General features: G+C 40.7%; 1 protein-coding gene across 3 annotated transcripts; it reads left to right on the top strand.

Annotated features, from left to right (window-relative positions):
- The first annotated feature begins 3,716 nt into the window (after positions 1–3,716).
- Positions 3,717–27,008, top strand: Lrrc39 (leucine rich repeat containing 39). 3 transcript variants are annotated; one of them, XM_090334264.1, is made up of 8 exons: positions 3,717–3,903; positions 8,771–8,876; positions 12,149–12,305; positions 15,201–15,337; positions 20,296–20,441; positions 21,346–21,498; positions 22,337–22,473; positions 26,929–27,008. In XM_090334264.1, the coding sequence occupies exons 1-8, from the start codon at positions 3,791–3,793 to the stop codon at positions 27,006–27,008; spliced, it is 1,029 nt and encodes a 342-aa protein (XP_090190390.1). In that variant the 5' UTR covers positions 3,717–3,790. The 3 variants fall into 3 exon arrangements, with proteins under 3 accessions (XP_090190390.1, XP_090190392.1, XP_090190391.1); XM_090334265.1 differs by lacking the exons at positions 3,717–3,903; positions 12,149–12,305 and having other exon boundaries at positions 8,824–8,876; XM_090334266.1 differs by lacking the exons at positions 20,296–20,441; positions 21,346–21,498; positions 22,337–22,473; positions 26,929–27,008 and having other exon boundaries at positions 15,201–15,352.
- The last annotated feature ends 15 nt before the right edge of the window (positions 27,009–27,023 follow it).

The following is a 27,023-nucleotide window of genomic DNA, read 5'->3' as shown; positions in this document are numbered from 1 at the left end:
ACTTGTCACTGGGTCACAGCCTCCTCCCTGAGGACTGTAGACATTTGCAGCTGCATTGAAAGCAACAGCAAATCAGCCTGAATTCCATTCCTAGCTGATTGATCATCGCTAACTTTTGGGCAAACTAGCTTCTGCATCTACCGGCACCGGTAAGAATTTTTCATAACCAGTTTTTCTCTGTCCTTCACATACAGTTTGTTGATGATGAATTTCCTATGTCTATAATTGCCAGAATGTACAACCAAACTTGAATGAGTCTTTTTTGGGGAGGGGGTGAGAGAGTGGGGGGAGTGTCATGGTTTCTCTACAATCAAACATTTCTTCTGAGCTTGTGTTTCATTGGTCTTTTTTTTGCCCCTCTGAGAAGCTGACCAGAATGTGTTATACATGTTTCAGTTAAGTATCAATCACAGTGGAGACTGTTATCTTGTGTTAGAGGCTGGTTCTCTTCTGAGGGAAATCTGTCATCAAGGAAAAGTAATAAATGACTGAAACTGAATGACAAGTGAGGAAATGAATTCACAAATAACCATATATATATATATATATGTATATATATATATATATGCATAAACACAAGGGCCGGGAAGTTTGGCCTAGTGGTACAGTGCTTGCTTAGCATGCATGAAGGCCCAGGTTGCATTCCACAGTACCACATACATAGAAAAAGCCGGAAATAGAGCTCTAGCCTTGAGAAAGCCCAAGGACAATGCTCAGGCTCTGAGTTCAAGCCCCAGGATTGGCAAAAAAAAAAAAATGCATAGACACATTTCGGTAGTTGGAACTATTTCTCATTATTTGTTGTTATTTAAAGTATTTAGCAAAATAGTTCAATATTGCTAACAGCTGAATGTAAAAAGTTATAAGGAATATGCCCAGGAAATTCAATTATTACTTCATGTACTCTCAAGGTTTTATCTTGACTCTGTGCGTGTGTGTGTGTGTGTGTGCACGCGCACGCGTGTGCCACTATTATGGCTTGAATTTAGGGCCTCTTGTTCTTGTTTGGCTTTTATTGTAAGTTCTCTTACATCTTCATAAAGCTATATCCCTGCTTTTATTGTCTTTCTTGGTTCATATATATGCTACCACACACACACACACACACACACACACACACAACAAGGTTAAGCTATTCTGCCTTGGCTGCCTTGACCTCTTGAGCTCAAGTGATCCTTTGGTCTCAGCTTTCTAATAAGCTAAGATTTTCGACCTATCCTACCACATTTGGAATTAAGTTGTTTTAATATCAATATAAATAAGATCTAGATTTTATAACACAAACATCCATTTCTAAAATAGTTTCTCTTGTCTAGCCTATTGAGACCCAAGATTCAGTTCTCCACCTGGCCAAATAAACAAACAAATAACTAAAATGGTAAAATGGTTTCTCTTTCATTCTAATCCCAGAGACTTTTTTTTTTTTTGCCAGTCCTGGGGCTAGAACTCAGGGCCTGGGCACTATCCTTGGGCTTTCCTCAAGGTAAGGCTAGCACTCTCCCACTTGAGCCACAGCACCACTTCTGGCTTTTTTTTTTTTTTTGCCCCAGGACTGGCAAAAAAAGAGTACCTTTTCCCATTTTAATGCATCTACAGTTAACAAATAGCCAGAATATTAATTTCCAAATCAAAAGCCTGCAGCAGAAACATCCAACTTTAAAGTGAAATATTTATTAACCACCTCCAACTCCTTCCTATAGGCCTGAAGGCACTGACTCTGCTGAACTGATCCTTATCTTCATTCCCACCTCCCTGGTATGCTGAACCAGACATCCTGGATCTGCCACTTGAGTGAGGACATGCATTCCATTTTTTGGTCTCCTCAGTTTTTGTTTTTGTTTTTTTGCCAGTCCTGGGCTTGAGCTCAGGGCCTGAGCACTGTCCTTGGACTTTCTCAAGGCTAGAGTTCTACCACTTGAGCCACAGCACCACTTCTGGCTTTTTTCTATGTATGTGGTACTAAGGAATTGAACCCAGGTCTTCGTGCATGGTAGGCAAGCACTCTACCACTAGGCCAAACTCCCAGCCCGCTCCTCAGTTTTTTTGTACGATGTTGGTTATAGATTTGTCTTATTATTTGGAAGCATGAAACATTGGGGCCCAGTTTCTTCAACATTTATGAAAGGAGATTGAATTTTGTTGATAAGTTCTCTGCATTTACTGAGATGAATTTGTGATATTTTCCCCTTTCTTCTCTTTACATCTTATATTCTATTTATAAATTTGCATAGGTTGAGCCATATTTACTTTCTTGGAATAAAACTATCTGATGATGGTATATGATTTTCTTTGAATGTGTCATTGAGTTTGGTTTGCAAGTACCTTGTTGAGAATTTTTGTGTTTATGGTCATCAAGAATATTGGTCTTGGGCCAGGAGTTTGCCTAGTGGTAGAGTGCTTGGTTGGCATGCATGAAGATCTGGGTTCAACTCCTTAGTACGACATATGTAGGGGGGGAAAAAAGGAAGTGGTGCTGTGGTTCAAGTGTTGAGCTCTAGCCTTGAGAAAGCCCAAGGACAGTGCTCAGGCCCTGAGTTCAGACTCCCAGGACTAGCCAGCAAAAAAAGAAGAAGAAAAAGAATATTGCTCTAAGTATACCTGTAATCCTAGCTACTCATGAAGCTGAGCTCTGAGGATCCCAATTTGAATCTAACCCAGGCAGGAAAGTCCTTAAGGCTCTTATCTCTGATTAACCTTCAGGGTTTTTGGTTTTCATTTTGTTTTGTTTTGCTGGCTTTGAACCACAATCCTCTAATCTCAGCCCAACCTCAGTGAGTTCTTTTATCTAATGTCTCAGACATCCTTTTTATTGAAATAATAAAGGTGATGTACAGAGGGATAGCCATTTCATAAGTCACATAATGAGTACATGTATATTTATTATTTTTATATTGTCTTTATCTTAATTGGAATTGCTGACTCAAAGTGTATGTGACTGTTACAAGATAAAGTCAAACTGTCTCACAAAGTGATTTTATTCTCTTATCTTCTGTCATAGTCACAGTACTAAAACTTCAATGAACATATATCTGCACCAGTACCCTGCTGCAGAAAAGGATATCCTTGTGTGCCTATAATGTGTATGTCCCCATTACTAAATGTCCCATGAAAGTATTTGAATTGTGGTATTTTTTTATAAGGGCTTTTAAGGGAAATATGACAGGTAAATATACAATGGTCATAAGGTATGGTGGTACATTCCTGTAATAATGGTTATATGGAAAGCTATGTGAAAGGACTGTTTGAGTCTGTGAGGCTGAGACCAACTAAGCCACATTGTGAAACACTTTCTCAAAAAACCTACCAACCACTAGGCATCGGTGTGGCTCACACCTGTAATCCTAGCTACTCAGGAAGCTGAGATCTGAAGATTGAGGTTCAAAGCCAGCCTGGGCAGACAAATTTGAAAAACTCTTATCTGCCATGAACCACCAAGAAGTTGAAAGTTGTGTTACTCAAGGAGTAGAATCTCAGCCCTGAGTGAAAGCCAAGTGAGAGCACAAGGAGTTCAAGACCCACTACCAGCACAAAAAGAAAAGGAAAGCAAAGCAAACAAACAAACAACAGCCCAAAACCAATCAACCAATTAAACCAATGACATAGAATAGTTTCTGGAGTGGTATTAGGCAATCATTATCTATTATGATGATTAAGGTAGCCAATGAACTTTCTAAACACACTGCTTCTCACGCCCTGTGCACCATTTATTAGGTCCTTTCTTAATGGTCCACTGTGATACTGCTATTCAAAGTCTATGAAGTTGATGCTTTGCTGACAATGTGGAGAAATCATGACAGAAAACATGATTTGCACTGGGGCATTTCATGCTGCGAAGGAAGTTTGGGAAGAAAGAATAAAGAAGCACAATGAAGACCTGAAGCGAGAGAAAGAATTTCAGCACAAGTATGCTATGACGACATTTGTTCTTTTGAATTAGTGAATACTCAGAATCTCATTAGAAAACTTATTGACTAGGTGCTGGGCATGAAGGTGTGGCTCAAGTGGTAGAGTTCCAGTCTTGATGAAAAGGCCAAATGAGAGCTCAAGGCCTTGAGTTCAAACTGCACCGCTGATTTTTTTTTTTAAAGTATTTGTATGTGGAAATGGTGGTCATCCAATGCCTTGTCATATTGTATATCATTCATCAAAGTTTGAATGGTATCACTCTCTCTCATTATCAGGATTGTATGTTCAGTATTATATTTTTTAGTATCTAAAAGAAGAAGCAAGGAGCTAGGAATGTGACTTATTAGTAGAGTGCTTGTCTAGCATGCATGAAGCCCTGGGTTCAATTCCTCAGTACCACATACACAGAAAAAGCCAGAAGTAGTGCTATGGCTAAAGTGGTAGAGTGCTGGCCTTGAACAAAAGCAGCTCATGGACAGTGCCCAAGCCCTGAGTTCAAGTGCCAGGATTGGCAAAAAATCAAGAAGTAGGTCAGGTACGGTGGCTCATGCCTGTAACCCTAGCTGCTCAGGAGGCTGAGATCTGAGGATCGAAATTCCAAGCCAGCCTGGGCACTAAAGAACATGAGACTCTTATCTCCAATTAACCACTAGAAAATGGGAAGTGGGGCCAAGGTTCAAGGGGTAGGGCGGTAGCCTTGAGCTGAAGAGCTCAGGGATAGTGCCCAGGTACTGAGTCCAAGTCCCACGACCCACAAAAAGTATCAAGAAGTACTAGAAGCAAAGCTCAAGTGGTAGAGCACCTTCCTAACAAATGAAAGACCCTGAATCCCAAATCCAGGAGGAAGGGAGGAAGGAAGGAAGGAAGGAAGGAAGGAAGGAAGGAAGGAAGGAAGGAAGGAAAAGTAGTGAGCACCTATAGTCCTAGTTATCCTGAAGCTGAGATAGGAAAATGGAGATTCAAAAGCCAGCCTGAGCTGAAAAGTCTTGGAAACTCTTTTTTTTTTTTTGCCAGTCCTGGGCTTGAGCTCAGGGCCTGAGCACTGTCCTTGGACTTTCTCAAGGCTAGAGCTCTACCACTTGAGTCTCAGCACCACTTCCAGCTTTTTTCTATGTATGTGGTACCGAGGAATTGAACCCGGGTCTTCATGCATGCTAGGCAAACACTTTAACCACTAGGCCAAACTCCCAGCCCAGGTCTTGGAAACTCTTATCTCCAATAAATCAGCAAAAAGTTGAAAGTAGAAGTGTGGCTCAGGTGGTAAGGGCCAGCCATGAGTAAAAAGAATGCAAACGTCTGAGTTCAAGCCCCAGCAACAGCAGGAGTGTACATATGTGCATACACACACACACACACACACACACACACACACACACACACACATCAGACAATAGACGGTACTACAAACTTCTAGCGACTTGACTAGCAAGCTATAAGTTCCAGCTAGGACCTCTGCAGATCACCTGACTTCTAGATTGGGACTAAATTTAAGGAGAATGGGTCTCATTTCCCCTACCTCCTCCGTATCTTACCTACTTCCCTGACTGGTTGTCTTCAGAGTTTGCTACTGATTTTATAAGATTTTTCTCCTAGATTTCACATCATCCCCTACAAATTCTCACTCATTAGGCTTTTTTTTTTTTTTACCAGTCCTGGGCTTGAGCTCAGGGCCTGAGCACTGTCCTTGGACTTTCTTAAGGCTAAAAGCTCTACCACTAGAGCCCCAGCACCACTTCAGGCTTTTTTCTATGTATGTGGTATGGAGGAATTGAACCTGGGTCTTCGCGCATGCTAGGCAAGCACTCTACCACTAGGCCAAACTCCCGGCCCCTATCTAGGCTTTCTTTTAAAATAGTAAATTTGTTACTATCAGTTAGCAAGTCACAGAAAATTCAGTATAAAAGGCCTAGTAGGCAATTGCGAAGTAAGATAGCTCCTAAAGTAGTCAGAACAGAACTTCCATATTGGTATTTGATTTTGTTCTTACTTTCTACTGCCAATCCCAGGCTTCCCACTTGGGTCTCATGTTAGGGCCCCTCTACATTCAAGGATGACCAAGGCACTTGCAATTATCACAGCCAAGCAATTTGATGTTTTTAAAAGAATGGTCTTTTTCATTCATTCACTCATTCTTTTGTTTGGGCCGTGGTGGAGTTTGAACTCAGGGCCTTCACTTGCTTGACTGGTGCTTTTGCATTCAAGTCATTCCTCCACTCTGACTTTCCGTTGGTTACCTTGAAAGTGCAGTCTGAAGGATTTTTCTGCCAACACTTGCTTGGGATCTTGCTTTGATTCTCTGGATCTCAGCTTCCCGAGTAGTGGGGATTACAACTAAATCATCTAGAAGTTGCTTTCCTTTAAGAGTGAGGAGACATTTTTTAGTTCCCTCAGTAAACTTCATTTGTACACAGGTAGCTATCTTGCAGAGAAGTGGGATTCCAATCAAGATGTATTCCATGACTACTCTGGGGTTGGGTGATAATTGATAGTCTTCTCCTAAAGAATAAGGGAGAGTTAATCATGGCAGCACATGCATGTAATCTTAACACTGAACGGCTGTGGCAGAAAGATGGAGGATTTGATACCAGCTTGGAATACAGAGTGAGATTTTCAGATAGATAGATAGATAGATAGATAGATAGAGATAATCACATAAATAAAGTTAAAGGCTGTTGATAAGTCACAACGTGTATCTGGTAAATATATACATAAAAATTAGATTCTGGGCCTGTAATCCTAGCTACTCCTGAGATCTGAGGATTGCAATTGAAAACCCACCCAGGCAGAAAAGCCCAAGAGACTTTGATCTCCAATTAACCACCCCAAAATGGTTGGCTCCAGTGATAGAGCCCAAGCCTTGAACAACAACAACAACAAAAGGCTTAGGGACAGGACAATATCCAGGCCATGTCATACATATACACATACAAAGAGGAGAAACCATTCTCTCCAGGCAAAGCCAACAAACATGCTAACAAAATAAAAATGACAGTAGAACTTTTATTTTCTGTCATGGGCTTGAATTCTGGGCATGAGCACTGTCCTGAACTCTTTTGTTCAAGGTCAGTTAGTGCTCTACCACTTTGAGCTACAGAGTTACTTTCAGTTTTCTGGTGGTTAATAGGAAATAAGAGTCTCATGGACTATCCTTCGCAGATTGGCTTTGAACCGGGATCCTCAGCTTCCTGAGTAGCTAGGCATGAGCCATCAATGCCCAGAGAGCTGGTTTATTTGTTGTGTCTCATTTAATCATTTTAACTTGCTAAATAGTATAATGAGTACAGTATGCTTGTTTTATTCATTTATTTATGACTTATTCAAAGCATGTGGTTTGGACCCAGGCATGGTCAAGAGAAATTTAAGAGAAAATATGTTCAATTCTTGCATGCGCATTCTACAGCATGGCCCACAGGCTCTCCACCAGGCTACAGGTCCTCTATTGCATTTGCATCATTCTGTGATCTGCTGAAGGCTTCACTCCCCTCCTCAAAAGCAAGTGGGACTCCAAAGCAAATCAAAAGTTAATGTGTTTAATATAAGTAATGAAGAGGAAATCTAAGGTTTGTTGAATGGATGTTGTACCATCATTTGGGGAAAACGAATCAGACATCAGCGCTGAATGCTATGCATCCTGTACATGTGCGTTAGATTGTACTGATAGAGAACAAAACCAAAACAATAGCCTAAATAAGCTCCGTTCAATTTTTTCTTTTTCTTTTCTTTTTTTTCTTTTGCCAGTCCTAGGGCTTGAACTCAGGGCCTGAGCACCGTCCTTGGGCTCTCTCAAGGTTAGTGGTCTGCCACTTGAGCCACAGCCCCACTTCCAGCTTTTTCTATGTATGTGGTACTGAGGAATAGAACCCAGGTCGTCATGCATGCTAGGCAAGCACGCTACCACTAGGCCAAACTCCCCGCCCTCACTTTTTTCTTTTTATCAATGAACAATTATTACTATTTGATGATATTATTATTATTATTATTATTATTATTATTATTATGTGTTTCTAGTACTAGGACCTGAACTCAGGGCCTTGGTGTGATTCCTAAGCTTTTCTATGCTCAAAGCTGGTGTTCTACCACTTGAGCCACACTTCCACTTCCTGCTTTTGGGTGGTTAACTGTAGATGAGGGTCCCACAGATTTTCTTGCCTGGGCTGCTTTAAAGCATGATAAGCAGATCTCAGTCTCCTGAGTAGCGGAGCTTCCAGGCGTGAGCCACTGCCACCAAAGTTTCTGTTCACTTTCCACAAGCACTGTAGTAGCCCTCCACCAGTCAGACGCTCAGGCCTTGTTGTCCAACCACACACGGTTTTCCATACCTGAAGTCCTGCCTCCTCCCCCACCTTCTGCCCAAAATAGATGGGCAACTTCACAGCACATACCATCATATGCATTTCCAGTTAGCAGGAAGTTGCCCTTCAAGGAAACTGAACACACATCTAATAGTCCACTGGAAAAACTTCATGTCACCTATTTGTAGCTGCAAGAAGGAGCAATTAGCTAAATGTCTAACATATAATTGATTTTTTTTTTCTTCTCTTGGGTCATGGTGCTTGAACTCAACCTGAGCGCTGTCCCTGAGCTCTTCAGCTCAAGGCTACCACCCTACCCTTAGCCAAGCCCCACTAACCGTTTTCTAGAGGTTAAATGGAGAAAAGAGTCTCAGGTCCTTTTGTGCCCAGGCTGGCTTTGAACCTTGATCTTCAGACCTCAGCCTCCTGAGTAGCTAGGATAATAGGTGTGAACACCACCCCTGGCTTGGTTCTATAATTCTTGAAAAGTAATTCTTTTCCTCTATCCACACAACAGTAATAGGTATCTATGTCAATACTTAGGGACTAAATTGATTTTTTTTGTCTCTTAGACTAGTCCGGATTTGGGAAGAACGAGTGAGCTTATCTAAACTAAAGGAAAAGGTCACCAGAGAAGATGGAAGAGTCATTTTGAAGATAGAAAAAGAAGAATGGAAGGTAAACTCTAGAATAGTAACTTCTGATTTTTGTACCTTTTGTTTATGATTGGAGAGTTGAGAAAATGATTCTGAGAGACTGTGTAATTAAAATGGCAATAGCTGAGTTCTGGTGGCTCACTCCTATAATCCTAGCTCTTCAGGTGACTAAGATCTGAGAATTCTAGTTCAAAGCCAGTCTAAGCTGGAAAGTATGTGGGAATCGTACCTCCAATTAATCACCAAAATGCCAGATGTGGATCAATGGCTTGTGGTAGAGTGTTAGCTTTGAGAAAACAAACAAACAACTCCCAGGCCCTGATTTCAAACACCAGGCCTGGCAAAAGAAAAAGGAAAAAGACTGCAATAGCTACAAATTCTGTTTATTGTACTGGGGATTGAACCCAGAGCCTTTTACTTTGTGTTTATGCTCTCTATAAAAAACACTCTATATTCTTGAACACTTGTTTGTTAAACACATCATTTGAAATATGATGTAAAAATCAATGTTAATAAATTATTTAATAAAAAACATTATAGCTGAACCATTCCTCTAGCCCTTCCTTCCTTCCTCCCTCCCTCCCTTCCTTCCTTCCTTCCTTCCTTCCTTCCTTCCTTCCTTCCTTCCTTTCTTCCTTCTTTCCTCCTTCTCCTCCTCCTTCTTCTAAAAAATTATCACATTAACAATATACTAAATGGGACCAAGAGTTTTGGCCTCATGGTAGAGTGCTTGCCTAGCATGCACAGAGACCTGAGTTCAACTCCTCTATACCACATACATAGAAAAAGCCAGAAGTGGTTGCTGTGGTTCAAGTGGAAGAGCTCTAGCCTTGAGAAAGTCCAAGGGCAGTGCTTAGGCCCTGAGTTTAAGCCCCAGGACTGGCAAAAACAAACAAACAAACAAAAAACAATACACCAAATGAATCTGGGCAGCAAGAAGACTAGGAAAGGGACTTATAAATTCACAGGGTTTTGTTTTTTTTTCAAATATATAATTTGCTGTTGGACACTAGTGGCTCATGCTTGTAATCTTAGGTACCCAGGAAGCTACTTGATGATTTAGATTCAAAGCTGGCCAAACAGGAAATGGACTCAATCACCAAAAAGTAGGAAGTGGAGCTCAAGTACTAGCCTTGAGCAAAAAAGCTAAGGGACACTGTCTAGGCCCTGAGTTTAAGACCCAGCCCTAGCAGAAAAGAATTTTTTTTTAATTACTTGCTACTTAAGTTCAAATCGTTTGTGATATTTCTCTTCCTAATTTGTCATCTTTTTTTTTTTTTTTTGCCAGTCACTGTCCTTGGGCTTTCTCAGTGATAACACTCTACCACTTGAGCCACAGCACCACTTCCTGCTTTTTCTGCATACGTGGCACCAAGGAATCAAATCCAGGGCTTTGTGCATGCTAGCCAAGCACTGTACCAACTAGGCCATGCTCCAGGGCCCCTCTCTTCTTCTTCCTCCTCCTCCTCCTCCTCCTCCTCCTCCTCCTCCTCCTCCTCCTCCTCCTCCTCCTCCTCCTCCTTCTCTTCTTCTTCTTCTTCTTCTTCTTCTTCTTCTTCTTCTTCTTCTTCTTCTTCTTCTTCTTTTCTTCCTTCTTCCTCTTCTTCTGGCCATCATTTCTTTTAGGAATGTTAGATTAAAGTGTCATGAAATAGAATGGATATTATTACTTTGCTAGGGGTGCCTCTGATTCATATTCTTTCCCTCTTCTTTGTACATATATATATGTACTCAAACATAGTTGCTGAATTATACTAAGTATACTGTAATTTTATGAGTTTATTTTTATGCATGTACATGGGTATTTGTAGCTAAATGGTTAATGTCCTTGCTTCCCCTTGGGTTTATTTTATACTGAAATGAAATTCAATGAAGTTTAGAATACATGAAAGTTTAAAATTCCCAGCTTAAAAATACTACTTCAAAATGAAGAAAAGTTTAAATGACTGATTAAAAAGATTTTGGATAGTGTCTTTTATTTGTGTGTGTGCCAGTTTGGGGACTTGAACTCCAATTTATCTTTTTCTACTACTGAGCCACACTTCCACTTCTGGCTTTTTGCTTGTTAACAGAAGAGTCTCACAGATTTGTCCATCTGGGGCTGGCTTCCAACACACAATCCTCAGATCTCAACCTGCTGAGTAGCTGAGATTACAGGTGTGAGCCATGGTGCCTGGCTGAATAGTCTCAATTTTAAAAGCTCCGGGAGCATGGCCTAGTAGTAAAGTGTTTGTCTAACATGCACGAAGCCCTGGGTTTGATCCCTCAGTACCACATACACAGACAAAGCTGAAAGTGGCTCTGTAGCTCAAGTGGCAGGGCTCTAACCTTGAGCAAAAAGTGTCCAAGTGCAGTGTGCAGGCCTGAGTTCTAGTCCCAGGACTGGCAAAAAAAGTAAAATTAAAAAATAAAGAGCAGGGCTGGGGAGTTTGGCCTAGTGGTAGAGTGCTTGCCTAGCATGCACGAAGACCCAGGTTCGATTCTTTGGTACCACATACATAGAAAAAAGCCAGAAGTGGTGCTGAGGCTCAAGTGGTAGAGCTCTAGCCTTGAGAAAGCCCAAGGACAGTGCTCAGTCCCTGAGCTCAAGCCCAGGACTGGCAATAAATAAATAAATAAATGGATAGATAGCAAAAGGCTCATTTACTCTATGAAAGCCTAATACAACAGACCTTTTGAGACATACGTCAATGTGTGTACATTATTGACAATGTGTCACTTTTGTTTATTCTGCTATAATTGGAGTTTGAAATTTTTAAGGGTAAAGGTCTTAAAACTTAGTAACAACAGAATACTTAGAAAATGTATTTTTAAAAACTATAAAATATAAAAATGTTCCAAAGTGCCTTTTCTCTTCTCTTTCTCTTTCTTTCTTTCTTTCTTTCTTTCTTTCTTTCCTTTTCTCTCTCTCTCTCTCTCTCTCTCTCTCTCTCTCTCTCTCTCTCTCTCTTCCTTCCTTCCTTCCCTCCTTTTTTTCTTTTTTTATAGGCTCAAGTACAAGGCCTGTTTAGGTGCTGTCCCTTTGTTTGGTCAAGGCTGATGCTCAACCACTTGAGCCCTAGTTTTACTTCCTGCTCTTTGAGTGGTTAATTAGAGATAAGAATCTTACAGAATTTCCTGCCTCACTGGCTTTGAACCATAATCCTCAGACTTCAGCCTCCTGAATCTTGAACACAATAGGCATGAGCCATCAGTTCCCAGCTCCTAAGTGCTTTTATATATCAAACAATATCACAGTTCAGTGTGCTCGTGATCTAATTTAAGTCATATAGTGACTCATTTCTTTCACTTTAGACTCTCCCTTCATCTTTACTGAAACTTAATCAACTACAAGAATGGCAACTTCATAGAACTGGTTTGTTGAAAATTCCTGAATTCATTGGAAGGTTCCAGAATCTCATTGTGCTAGATTTATCTCGAAATACGATTTCAGAGATACCCCGAGGAATTGGTAAGAAAGATTGTTCTTACTCCTGTGCTATTTTATCTAGTTGTTCTGTTTTGAGCCTCCTTCCTTCCTTCCTTCCTTCCTTCCTTCCTTCCTTCCTTCCTTCCTTCCTTCCTTCCTTCCTTCCTTCCTTCCTTCGCCTCCCTCCCTTCTCCCCTCCCTCTCTTTCTTTTTCCTTTTTTTTTTTTTCCAGTACTGGATTTGGGATTCAGGGCCTTTTATTTGCTAGGGATGAGCTCTACCACTTGAGTCATGGTTCTAGTACTTCTTGATTTTTTGCCAGTCCTGGGACTTGAACTCAGGGCCTGGGTGCTGTCCATGAGCTGCTTTTGCTCAAGGCCAGCACTCTACCACCTGAGCCACAGAGCTACTTCTGGCTTTTTCTGTGTATGTGCTACTGAGGAATTGAACCCAGGGCTTCATGCATGCTAGGCAAGCACTCCACTACTAAGCCACATTCCTAGCTCCTTGCTTCTTCTTTTAGATACTAAAAAATACAATACTGAACATACAATCCTGATAATGAGAGAGAGTGATACATTCAAACTTTGATGAATGGTGTACAACATGACAAGGCATTGGATGACCACCATTTCCACATACAAATACTTAAATCTCTTCCCCCCCTCTCGCTTTCTCGTGCTCTCTCTCGTCCTGGTGCATGAACTCAGGGCCTGAGCACTGTCCTTGGGCTTTCTCAAGGCTAGAGCTCTACCACTTGAGCCACAGCACTACTTCTGGCTTTTTCTATGTATGTGGTACCCAGGAATCAAACCCTGGTCTTTTTGCATGCTGGGCAAGCACTCTACCACTAGGCCAAACTCTCTCCCCCTCTCTCTCCCTCTCCCTCTCCTTCTCCCTCTTTTTCTTCCTCTCTCTCCCCCCTTTCTCCCTCTCTCCCTCTCTCTCTCCCTCCCTCTCCCCCTCCCTCTCCCTCTCTCTTCCTCCTGTCTCCCTCTCTGTCTCCCCCTTTCCCTCTCCCTCTCTCTCTCCCCCTCCTTCTCCCCCACTTCCCCCCTCTCCCCTTGTTATGCCCAATTCTCAGGACGACCACCAAGAGACCACCGAGAGTCAGACGTTCCGAAATGCAAAAGCAAGGCTTTATTTAGGCGGGCTAGCTCCGGGCTCCATCCTACACTCCCCTACAGCGGGAGCCCAGGAGGAAGCCCTGAACAGCTTTTCTACAGGGCTTTTAAAGGCAGACTACAGATTTACATCAACACAGTAATCAGCTATTGGAATGAGATAAGGTAGGGGTTAGGGACAGTTCAGGGCGGTTGGAGCTAAAGGGGATTCCTATACCAGTAGAGTCCTAATTAGCTGTCTAAGGGTAGTTTTATGGTTTTAGAAAACAAAGCCATCCCTTGAATTTACACAGAGTTCTGGTTAATTTTAACACAGACAGGTCAGTTCCTGGGACTTAATGGCACCACAATTCTGTTTCTTTAATTTGGGTGCACTTTTGGGTCACTCACAGTTTAGATAAAAAACAGGACAGTTGCTGCTTCAGAATGGGGGCGCTTTTTTAGCTCTTCACCCTCTCTCTCGCAAGCTCTTTCTTGCTCTCTCACTCTCTTTTGCCAGTCATTGGCACTGTCCCTGAGCTTCTTTTGTTCAAGGCTAGCACTCTACCGCTTGAGCTACAATGCCATTTCTGGCTTTTCCTGAGTATGTGGTACTGAGGAATTGAACCCAAGGCTTCACGCATGCTAGGTAAGCACTCTTCCACTAAGCCACATTTCCAACACGTCTCCCCCTTTAAAAAAAAAAAAAAAGCCTATACTTAAAAAAGAAAAGTATGTGTACTATACATATCCCTGAATTGTGATAAAGTTGTAAACATTTAATTTAAGTTGAAATTCAACAGATTCAGGCTTCTTCTGGGCTCGTTGGAGTGATGAGAGATGAGATTTAAAAATTAGAAAAATCTGGGAGCTGGGAGTTTGGCCTAGTGGTTAAAGTGCTTGCCTAGCATGTGCGAAGACCCAGGTTCGATTCCTCGGTACCACATGCATAGAAAAAAGCCGGAAGTGGTGCTGAGGCTCAAGTGGTAGAGCTCTAGCCTTGAGAAAGTCCAAGGACAGTGCTCAGGCCCTGAGCTCAAGCCCAGGACTGGCAAAAAAAAAAAAAAAAAAAAAAATTAGAAGAGTCTGTTTGGAGACACTGTTCTGTAGATTCTGGAACAACATTGCTGGTGTAGCTGTTTCTCTTGCAACAAGTTAAAGGTAATAAATAAGATTTAACTTGTGGCTGGTGACTCATGCTGTGATCCTAGTTTCAGGAGGCTGATATCTGAGGGAGGTTTGAAGCTAGCCTAGATAGACAAACCAGAGATTCTTATTTCCAATTAACCAGCAAAAAGCCAGACGTGAAGATGGGGCTCAGGCCCTTGAGCAGGGCTGTGAGTTCAAGCCCCAATACTGGCACAAAAAAGAAGGAAGGAAGGGAGGGAGGAAGGGAGGGAGGGAGGGGAAGGAGGGAGGGACAAATGGATGAAAGAAAAAGGGGAGCAAAGAGAATTAGAGAGAGAGAGAGAGAGAGAGAGAGAGAGAGAGAGAGAGAGAGAGAGAGAGAGAGAGAGGAGAGAAAATGAAAAATGTTCATTGCACAGTGGGAAAAATTACTACGTTCTGGTTTTGGTGTTGAGGATCAACCCCATGCCTGGGAGGTGCTAGAGAGGGGCTCAACCACTGGTCCACCTTCAGCCCAGGATATGTAGATAGTCGTGTTCCTACCACCCTAAGAAGCTAATAAGCATCCCATGTTAAAGTTGGGGCAGGACACAGACAAGGGAAAAGGGAGGAATAAGAACTGTGAAATCTATATGGAATCTGTCCTATCTTCATTGTAGCTGGAAACATTTTGTTTGTCTGCTTTCTACTGTGTTGTGTTTTATAGGACTCCTTACTAGACTTCAGGAACTGATTCTTAGCTACAACAAAATCAAAACTGTCCCCAAGGAACTAAGTAATTGTGCCAGCCTGGAGAAACTTGAACTGGCTGTTAACAGAGATATATGTGATCTTCCACAAGAGGTCAGAAAAATCTAGCTGTGTATTCTATTATTTTCTATCTACCAGTAGTTTACTTCTCCATTAGATATTGAAAAAAAAGAAAACTCACTAGGAAATGCTGGAAATTTTATGTCAAAAACACTTTCAGCTTTTTTAATTGAAAAAAAGTCTTCATAGCACAAAAGGTATTCCATTATTGTCATAGTATTGATATAATTTGTTGATTAAATTGCTATCTCCTTGGAAGCCAGAAAGCATTGAGAAAAATAATGAAATTCAAAAGAAAAAAAATTCTAGTAGTTCACACATAATCCTAGCTCCTCAGGAGGCTGAGGTCTGAGGATCATGGCTTGAAGAAGTGTCAAAAGTCTGAGAGACTCTTCTCTCCAATTAACCATAAAAAAGAGCAGGAAGTGGAGGTGTGGTTTAAGTGGTAGAGTGTCAGTATTGAACAACAACAACAAAAAGCCAAGTGAGAGCACAGGCCCTCAGTTCAAGCCCCAATGTGGCAATCAAACAAGAACTTAGGTACACTAAGAAAAATGGAAAACCACGCAGAGCAGTGACACATAGAAAATTGTATGGAGTAGGAAGTAGACTAGAAACTGTCATATCAATACATTTTTTTGTTAAATTGAGAATACTGGAGTTGTCCTATTTAAATTTGTATTGTTATTATAAGATGGTGTACAGAGGGGTTGCAGTTATATAAGTCAGGTGATGAGAACATTTGTTTGTGGCTAATGTTACCCTTTCCCTCGCTCTCTTCCAGTTTCTCCCTTCTGTTCCTACCCACAGTTGAATAGTTCATTTTCAACTCAGTGCCTAGTGAGTAGCACTGCTGCATTGGTTTATCCTTTGTCCCTCTATTTCTATGCCCCTTTACATTTCCAAAGACAGATAAAGGAACAAAACAAGACAAAAAGAAAACAAAAACAGCAGCAAAGAAAAACGTCTTTTGTTTCCATTTTCTAGAGTTTCCTTTTGATAAATATTATCTTGTATGATCAGATGCACATTGACATTCTGACTTTGTGTTTCCTCTCAATATCCTCCTTGGGTCTCACTGTGTGTGAATTGTCTCAAGTCCTGTATAATTTTTCATGTGCCACCGTACAGTGTATTTTCTTTTCTTTCTTTTCTTTCTTTTTTTTTTTTTGCCAATCCTTGAGCTTGAACTCAGGGTCTGGGCACTGTCCCTGAGCTTCTTTTGCTCAAAGCTAACAACACTCTACCACTTTATGCACAGTACCAATTCCAGCTTTTGCTGTTTATGTGGTACTAAGGAATTGCCTTAAGGGCTTCATGCATTCTAGGTAAAGCATTCTACCAATAAGCCACATTCTCAGCCCCCTTTATTTTGTTTTAAACTTATTTACTTGGTTTGTCAGTTGAGAGGCTTGAATTCTGGGCCTGGGTGCTATCCTTGAACTCTTTTGTTCAAGGCTAGTACCCTACCACTGAACCCACAGCTTCACTTCCAGTTTGTTTTTTTTTTTTGAGTGGTTAATTGGAGATAAAAGTCTCACAGGAACTTTCCTTCCCGGGTTGCTTTTGTACTTAGATCTTCAGATCTCAGCCTCCTGAGTAGCTAGGATAGCAGACATGAGCCGCTTCTACTCCGCTTCCAGTGGGTTTTAGATCTCACTTCCTCAAATGAGAGAAAACATGCTCTATTTGTTTCTCTGAGCTTGGTTTACCTCACTTTTTCTAGGCCCATCCAGTTCCCTGCCAATCATATAACATTATTCTAAGGCTGCATAACATTCCATCATGAATAGGTATTACATGTTTTGGATCCACTCATATATTGTAGGGCTGTTTCCATACCATGACAGTTGTGAATGGTGTAGCAATGAACATGATGCACAAGTGTCTTTCCAGGATTGTGGCTCCTGGAGTTCTGGGTTAGATGCCCAAGAGTATATGCCTGGGTCATAGGGAAGATCTAGGTTTAGTGTTTTGAGGAACTTCCAGGCTTCTGTCTATGGTGATCGTACTGGCTTTTCCACATTTCCGCCACAAGTTCAATAGGGTTTCTTTTCCCCCACAACTCCACCAACATTTCTCGCTGGCCGAATTCAGAACATTGATTAATCTAACTGGGGTGAGATGGAATCTCAGATTTGTTTTGATTCATATTTCCTTTCTGGCCAGGGATGATGAGCATTTCTTCATGTCTTTCTTTGTCAATTCTTACCTCTTCTGAGATGTCTCTTCTTAGCTCCTTTGAGTCCTACTATTTATTATGTCTGTCTGTCTGTCTGTCTGTCTATCTATCTATCTATCTATCTATCTATCTATCTATCTGTTAGTTCCAGGGTCTTGCACTTTCTCAGCTTGCTTGCTTGCTCACCTGATGTTCTCCCATTTAGCTAAGCCAGCTTTTTTTTTTTCTCATATTAAGTTTATACAGGCTGAGTTCAAACCACTATCTCATTGGCTATACCTTGTAGTCAGGATTATAGGCATCATGTCTCCATGTCCAGCTCCTGTAGTTTACCTTTCTTTTTTTTTGCCAGTCTTGGGCTTGAGCCCAGGGCCTGAGCACTGTCCTTGGACTTTCTCAAGGCTAGAGCTCTACCACTTGAGCCTCAGCACCACTTCCGGCTTTTTTCTATGTATGTGGTGCCGAAGAATTGAACCTGGGTCTTCATGCATGCTAGGCAAGCACTTTAACCACTAGGCCAAACTCCCAGCCCCTGTAGTTTACCTTTCTTTCTTTCTTTCTTTCTTTCTTTCTTTCTTTCTTTCTTTCTTTCTTTCTTTTTTTGAGGATTATGGGCCTTGATCTTGGCCTGGGCACTGTCCCTGAGCTCTTCAGCTCAAGGCTACCACCCTATCCTTGAGCCAAGTCCCACTTCCTCTCTCTCTGAAAGTTTAGATATTACTAATGTATATAATTTACATATTTACTCCCAATTTCTATTATGCATTTTATTTGTCACTTTAGTTGCTTTCATGTGCAGAATATAAAGATGTCTAAAGTCCTAGCTCACAATTTTGGCAATGTGGGTCTTGGTGGACAGACTCAGTGTCTCTAGCTTATGGAAGCTCTGAATAAAGTTCAAGTGGCAAGGAGACTTCTCTTAGTATCTTAGAGAAGAAAGAGAAAATAGAGGAGGAAGAAGAGAAGAAGGTGAAAGAAGAGAAAAAAGGGAGGAGAAGGAAGAAAAGGTAAAAGAGGAGAAGAAAAAGGAGGAGGAGGAAGAAGAGGTGAAAGAAGAGAAGAAAAGGGAGGAGGAGGAAAAGGAGGAAGAGGAGAAGGTGAAGGAAAGAGGAAGAGGAGAAGGAAAAGGAAGAAGAGGATGAGGAAAAGAAACAGAAAGTAGATAAGGCATGCCAAAAAGATTAATCTGGGAGTTCAGGAGAGAATAATCATAGAAGCATAAAGGTACATGCTTCATGGGCACCATTTGGAGGCTTGACTCTGTGTGTGTATAGGTGCATGTGTGTAATCTCTGTGTGTGAATGTATATGCTTGCATGTGTATGGATGCCGTACACATGTGTATATTTTCATTCCACCATGTATAATAAGCAGTGACAACTGAAATGGATGACGTGAAAGACTGAGCAAGTGGAAACCTTTCCCATCACAGATTCCATTGAAATGGGATCTAAATAGCAAACTCCTTTCCAAAAGATGAAAAAGATCAGGAGAAACTGAAGTCACTTGGACCAGAGGCTATATATTGGCAGCGACCTAGGCAGGCCAGATAGGCCTTTCACAAAGCCCCAGTGATGTTTGTTATGTATGAGAGTTCCTGCCTGGGTTATCACTGGATGCAATTTGTGCACTAGCTAGTGCTGTAAGAATCAATTTGTGACAATGGTTGCTAAACAAAAATTGAGTCTCATCTCCATGCAATCTATACTCTGATTAAATTATAAACAGATTTCTTGAACTCAATAATGACAGTCCACATGGCACAGAAAAATAGAATTCAAGTGGACTATTCTCTCACTCAGTGACTTGAGGACTAGTGACAAGTTAGCTTATGAGAAACAGATATGGGAAAATAAAACATCCCTACATCTAGCTGACTTCCCTCCTTGAGTTAGGGGATGATGTCCTTCCCCAAGCTGTGAGCCAGCTTTTTGATGATCATTTTTGGAATGGAGTCTTGTGGATTTTTCTGTTATCACTGGCTTCAGATCATAGACTTCCAGGTCTCTGCCTCCTGTGTAGATAAGACTACAGGTGTGCATCACCACTAATCACCTTTAACAATTCATTTAGAAACTTATAAATTATCAAGCAGTAAAGTGGATGTTTGGATGAAAGTAAAACAGGATGACACGTTTACTCTTAAAGGGAAGAAAAAGCTTTACCATGAAGGTCATGTTAATGTTGGTACTGGGTTATTTTGTAAAATGAATTTCCATTGAATAGATGCAATCCCACACCCTTCTGTCCTCTCTTGTGCTAGACCCCACACATCTAAGCACACACTCTACCACTGAGTAGATGCATTTTGTATGCTATATATACATATATATGCACACACATGTATGTACTTATATATACACATACATATATGTATGTGTGCATGTATATATATATTCATATGTGTGTATATATATATATATGTATATATGTACCAGTCCTGGGGCTTGAGCTTTTATTGCTCAAGGCTAGTGCTCAACCACTTAAGCCATTTCCATCTTTTTGGTGGTTAATTGGAAATAAGAGTCTCATTGACTTCCCTGCCCAAGATGGATTTGAACCACAATCCTTAAATCTCAGCTTCATGAACAGCTAGGATTATAGGAGTGCTTTTATATATCAGAATTTTTTTAACTACCTGTTAATCTACTAAGCTTTATTATTTGTTTATTGATTATAAACTACTATGTTGGAAGCTCAAATGTAATGTGAACATCCCTCATTGTCAAATAGCTCCTGGATCAGGGTGAACCTTCTAGTCATTTTCGTGGTAGACACGTGGTTTTGAAAAACCTTGCGTTCTTCTTCAGCTCAGCCAGCTGTTAAAACTTACTCACCTGGATCTGAGCATGAACCAGTTTACTACCATCCCTTCTGCTGTGTTGGACATGCCTGCCCTTGAGTGGCTAGATATGGGAAGCAACAGACTCGAGCAACTTCCTGAAACCATAGAAAGGTAAATTGGATGCCTTAAAGCCATCTATGAAACATAAGAAGTGAAAACAAACTGAACAAGACAAAGGGGCTCCCTCATGCATCATCAACCACAATGCACTCATTTACTTTAAAATATGCTGGCTTGCCGCAGAATATTTGCATTTCTGCCAAATATGTATAAGGGTTTGGGGAGTGGAAAGACGGGTTGTGTGACCTCTAAGACATTTGGCAAGATTAGGCCACAACATTATCACATGCCGGGCATTTCTATGTACGTTACTGAAGGAGTGGGAATGAATGCAGAGAACGTTAGTTCACGCCTCCAATGTCAGTTAGTAAGGCATCTTGGCCAGCGTGCATGCTGTTAACCATTGTGCATACTGTGTAGGCACAGTGATCACTTACAGCTTTTCTCTCAAGATTCAGCTTACACAACATTTACAACACTAAGAAAATTGTGACAACTGTGAAGAATTCTCAAATACATTGATTTCATTTTTACCACCATAGGAGTAGAGTACTATGGAGGCTAATTCTGTAATGTAGTTTAGTCATGGAAAGTCAGTAAGTTTATTGGTTTAAAGAGACATTGCAAAAAATGACTTTTCTTTGATTTGTGTATGTGTGTCTATCAGTCTGTCTGTACTTTGCTGAGCCTGGGGTGCTGTCCCTTAGTTTTCTTGCTCAAGGCTGATGTACCACGACTGAGTTATAGCTCCACTTCCAGGTATTTTGGGCAGTTAACTGGAGAAATTTTCTACTCAGCCTAGCTTTGAACTGAGATCAGATCTCAACCTACTGAGTAGCTAGGTTTACAGACATGAGCCACTAGTGCATGGCCAATTGCTATGATTTTTTCACATAACAAAACCCCAGATTTTATATATTGTGACTAATTGTAGAAACATCTTTTAATTCTCCAGAATGCAAAATCTACATACATTATGGCTACAGAGGAATGAAATAACGTGCTTGCCAGAAGCAATCAGCAACATGAAAAATCTGGCTACTCTTGTTCTCAGCAATAATAAATTGCAAGATATTCCAGTATGCATGGAAGAAATGGCAAATCTGAGGTAAAGAGTTGTAGATAGAAAACTGACATGTTCATTTTTGGCCACACAAAGTAATATTTAGAGACCACAAAGAACAGATTGGGATTCTTACTTATGTGATGCATATCTTCTCAAAATGTTCTCTAATTGGGTTGGAATGTAATTCAGTGACAAAGCACTTGCCTAGCAAGTGCAATGTTCTGGGTTCAACTCCTAGTACCAAAAAAGAAAAGACAAAAAAGAAATGCAGTTAAAAAAAACCCAACTAAACAAAACCTTCTCCAATGTTGAAATACTGTCATTTGACAAATAAGATTCATATAACACTGGTTTTATTCAAGAAAGAATGATTGAAATTAAACAGTATTAAGATTTCTCAGTCTTAAGACATAGCTTAGTTGGTGACCTTTTCATGAGAAATATACTGCTAATAATTGAGGATTGTGGTTCAATGCCCGCCTGGGCTGAAAAGGCTGCAACTCATACCTCCAGTTAATCACACACACACACACACAGACACACACACAGACACACACACAGACACACACACACACACACACACAAATGGAGCTGTGGCTCCATAGTAGAGCACTAGCTTTGAGCAATAAAGAGCAAGGATAATGCCCAGGCCCTAAGTTCAAGACCCAGCACTGGCATGCATACATAAAATCTCACTGGCAACAATGTTACCTAAGGCTACAATTTTTTTTCCTTCTAGGAAATGTAAAGATTTTTGGGGATATCTCAGATCTTACCAAGATACTCAGTTATTGAAACTAGTCATTTGATCTTTCTCTATGAAAACAAATTGTACACTTCCATAGCATCAATAAAAATGCTGTTTTTGGTGAACTGTTAGGTTTGTCAACTTCCGAGACAACCCACTGAAATTGGAGGTAACACTTCCTCCCAGTGCAAGCACAGATGAAGAGGAGGAACAGGAACTATTTGGCCTTCAGTTTATGTACGCATACATACAAGAGTCACGGAAAGCAGGTAGAGTTTTGTACTTTAGTATATGTATAGTTAATTTTTCTTTCTATCATTTCTTTAATGGATTTCTCATCCCATCTTGCTTTTTCTACCAAATTCTAGTCTCTTAGAAAATATTGTAGAAGAAAAATAAAGGAAGCTGAACTTGGGTAGAAACTCTGATAAAGATGAGGAAATAAAAGTTACACTCACACAATTTCAAGTGGAGTTAGAAATTATTTAAGTACTTTAAGCATAACCAAGTGAATGAAGAAGAAATCTACTACACACACACACACACACACGCGCGCGCGCGCATGCACAAAATGAAACCAGACAGAGGCAAGTGCTCTCCCACTGAACTGTAGTTACATCAGTTACTGGAGATACCATTCTCATGGAATTTCCTGCCTAAGCTGGCCTTGAGCCATAACTCTTGGATTTTAGCCTCTCAAGTAGCTAAGATTACAGGCTTGAGTCACCAGCACCTGATTTAGAATGAGGTTTTGGGCTAAAGAGTAGAATCACTTAATCTCTTATAATTTAGGATGTAACTTTTTTCATTACAGAAAGAAAGCTTTTAAGCCAAGATTAGGGAAATGGAACAAAATGAGCACAATTAGCTGTGAAATAACTTAGCAATGAATTATGGCTTTAGGAATGGGATTGTGGCCTTGGTAGAGTGTTTGCCTAGCATGCATTAAGCCCTGGGTTTGATTCCTCAGTACCAAAACAGAAAGGGCCAGAAGTGGTGCTGTGGCTCAAGTGGTGAAGTGCCAACATTGAGAAAGCCTAAGGACAGTGTCCAGGCTCTGAGTTCAAGCCCTAGGACTGGCAAAAATAAAAATAAAGGGGCTAGGAGCATGGCCTAGTGGTAGAGTGTTCACCTAGCATGCATGAAGACCCAGGTTCTATTCCTCTGTACCACATACATAGAAAAAAAATCTGGAAGTGATGCTGTGGCTCAAGTGGTAGAGCTCTAGCCTTGAGAAAGCCAAGGGCAGTGCTCAGACCCTGAGTTCAAGCCCCAGGACTGAAAAAATAAATAAATAAAATGAAAAAATAAAATTATGGTTTTACAAATTACTAAATTGTGGAGGTTTTGACTTACAAGAAACTTTAGTCCAACTAAATGTAAGCACTTTGAAAAGTGTTATCAGCCAGTAATGATTTTTCTGAAGAGAAAAATTTTGCCAATATCCAGTGGAGGATGCTTACAAGTACAGATGGCTTGTGGATATGATATAGTAGAGTACCTGCCTAGGCCTTGACTTTGCCCCACAGCATCCCTCCAACCCCCCAAAGAAAGAAGTGATTAGGTCTTATAGGCAAGATCACAGAAAGGCTGGGGACAATCAATAAAAAAAGGTAGATCTAGTCCAGTTGCTGGTGCCTCATGCCTGTAATCCTAACTTCTCAGGAGGATGAGGAAAGAAATTCAAAGCCAGCCTTGGCAGGAAAGTCCATAAGACTCTTATTTCCAATTATCCACCAGAAAACCAGAGTGGTAGAGTACTAGTGGCTTTGTACAAAAAGAGCTCAGGGACAGCATGTAGGCTTCAAGTTCAAGTCCCACAAGCAACCTCTCCCCCCCAAACCCAAAAAACCATTAGTAGTTTGGGGCCTAGTTTCAGAAAGCAGAGAGAGTAAATATACCAAAGACAAGTTGGGAATAAAGTTGATCACTGAGTAAAGTTCAAGTTTGAGGCCCAGTTTTTTTTTTTTTTTTTTTTTGGTTATGGGGCTTGAACTCAGCCTTGGCACTGTCCCTGAGCTCTTCAGCTCAAGGCTACCACCCTACCCTTTAGCCAAGCTCCACTTCCCTTTTTCTAGTCTTAGGTCCTTTTGTGCCCGGGCAGGCTTTGAACCTTGATCCTTAGATATCAGTCTCTTGAGTAGCTAGGATTACAGGCATGAGCCACCACGCCTGGCTGGCTCTATGACATATATATACAATGTAATATATAATGTATATTATCATTATCACAAACATTATTAATCTAAATGGGCCACCGAATTGAATCATTATGATAGTTCTGGTGTGTAAATGTCTTATTTTTTTTTTTTTTTGCCCCCTTCTCTCTCTCTTTCTGGCCCCGCTCGCTCCGGCCCCTTCTCGCTCTGGCCCGGCTCGCTCCGGCCTCGCTGGCTCCGGCCCCGCTCGCTCCAGCCCCGCTCGCTCCAGCCACCACTCGGTTGGGCTCCGCTTGCTTGCTTTCGCTCTCTGTCGCTTGTTGCAGTCTCGTCTCTGCCACTTCCGGCTTGGTTGTGTATGTGGGATACCGAGGAATCGAACCCGGGTCTTTGTGCATGCTAGGCAAGCACTTTAACCGCTAGGCCAAACTCCCGGGCCCTGTAAATGTCTTATTGAACATAACTGAGATTTTTGTCTGAAGGGGAGGTATAGCTCAAGTAGTAAATCGCCCACCTTGAGCAAAAAAGGCAAGTGCTAGTGCAAAGCCCTGAGTTCAAGCCCCAATCCTGGAACCACTAAAAGAGGAGAAGGGAGAAAGAGAGATTATATCTATCACAGAATAAATTTTATTTTAGGGTATAAACTGTTCAATGATACAAAACAAATCTTAGGACACAAATGAACAGTTATGACTCAGCAAAATAAATATAAGTATCAAATGATGTATCATCTTTCATATTTTTTAATTGGAAATAAACAAAGTACCTTACTTCAATATTTAACATAAAACTTACAAAAAAATAACAAGAGGTATTAATAGCTCTGCCTGTTATTAAAGATCCAATTTTCAATTACTAGAATTACCATCACTAGTTAATATTTGTACCTGAAATGATTCTAAACATGTTAGATGCAGACAATGACATTGTGAGGTAGGTTTTATTGTTGTTAGAATCATCCCCACTTTGAGAACATTGAGACCCCAAAGGACCAACTAGCTTGCCCAAGGTCACATAGTTGAGAGGTGGTAAGGTTGGAATTTGAACCTAGGCAGTGTGACAAGACATAAGATTAAAATAGGGAGGTCCAGAATTAAAAATGGGCGAGGACTATAGTTACCTTGGTAGCATTCCATTTTAGATTCTGGCATTAATAAGACAGTTTTTACAAACAAATATAGAAATAAGTGAAGGACAGATATGGAAAAGATTAACAGTCACACCTATGTTTAGTCTTTGTGCATAGAAACCATTTAGCAGGTTAGTAACACTTAAATGCGAGGTTTTAGGTTTCATAATCTAATTCTATTTTATTTCAAATCATTTTCTCAAATTGGAAAGAATATACCTATTTTTGTTATTTTCAAATTTCAAAATCAATTGTGATTAATGCTTTTAAATATCATTTGGGAAGTTCTGACTAGATAATTATCCAATAAAAAAGTGAGTTTTCTTAGACTGGGAGTTTGGTGTAGTGGTAGAGTGCTTGCCTAGCATGCACGAAGACCCAGGTTCACATACATAGAAAAAGCCGGAAATGGGCCGGGAGTTTGGCCTAGTGGTTAAAGTGCTTTCCTAGCATGCATGAAGACCCGGGTTCGATTCCTCGGTACCACATACATAGAAAAAAGCCGGAAGTGGTGCTGAGGCTCAAGTGGTAGAGCTCTAGCCTTGAGAAAGTCCAAGGACAGTGCTCAGGCCCTGAGCTTAAGCCCAGGCCTGGCAAAAAAAAAAAAAAAAAAGAAAAAAAAGAAAAAGCCGGAAATGATGCTATAACTTAAGTGGTAGAGCTCTAGCCTTGAGAAAGCCCAAGGACAGCATTCAGGCCTTGAGTTCAAGCCCCAGGACTAGCAAAAAAAATTTTTTTTCTTTTCATGAAAGCTTGATATGGACAAATTCTCGTAATACTGTACAAATGATTGAAGGTGATTTCATTTACTGATTGTAAATGTATCAGAATTTGTTTGGGAAGTGGTTCTGTGGCTCAAGTGATAGAGCGCTAGCCTTGGGCTGAAGAGCTCAGGAATATCGCCCAGGCTCAGAGTTCAAGCCCGAGGATCAACAATAATAACAACAACAACAATCACAAGGAGAATTTGTTTGCATTTGAAAAATATCATAGTTGATTATCCATTTTTTTTTCTGTTGTTGGTCATAGAGCTTGAACTCAGGGCCTCAAAGCAGTCCCTGATCTTTATTGCTCAAAGCTAATAATGTTCTACCACTTTGAGCCACAGCACCATTTCTAGTTTTCTGGTAGTTAAAGATAAGAGTCTCATGGACATTCCTGCCAAGGCTGATTTTGAATTTCTTTCCTCAGCCTCCTGAGTAATTTAGGATTATAAGCATGAGCCACCAGTGCCCAACACAACAGATTATCTTTCAAAGATCTGCATAGAAAAACATCCATATCTAAGCCAAATATTCAGACTGACATTTGTTATAAAATCACAACTAATTACATTTTGAGCTTGAGAAACAAAAAATATTAAACGGAAAATAAATTTCATAAATTAACAGAAAGCTCTTATTAATTGTATGTTTCATGTATTGTGTGCATTTCAGATGAACAAGTCAACTGTTCAACTCCTTTACTAACCTCTACGAATACTGATGGATCAAAATGCCTTGATGAAGAGGATTAGTGAATTTGGTAAATT

The sequence above is a fragment of the Megascapheus bottae genome, chromosome 6 (assembly GCF_031878675.1).
Source record: "Megascapheus bottae isolate mThoBot1 chromosome 6, mThoBot2.hap1, whole genome shotgun sequence".
NCBI classification, from domain to species: Eukaryota; Metazoa; Chordata; class Mammalia; order Rodentia; family Geomyidae; genus Megascapheus; species Megascapheus bottae.
Note: the sequence above shows the minus strand (reverse complement) of the source record. Positions and strands in the feature narration are given on the sequence as shown.

Bases quoted from the DNA above. Each gene is read 5' to 3' on its own strand.
- Lrrc39 (XM_090334264.1), top strand. From the start codon at position 3,791: ATGACAGAAAACATGATTTGCACTGGGGCATTTCATGCTGCGAAGGAA. The intron at 12,306-15,200 runs GTAAGAAAGATT...TGTGTTTTATAG, and splicing joins AGAGATACCCCGAGGAATTG to GACTCCTTACTAGACTTCAG. The intron at 15,338-20,295 runs GTCAGAAAAATC...GTTCTTCTTCAG, and splicing joins TATGTGATCTTCCACAAGAG to CTCAGCCAGCTGTTAAAACT.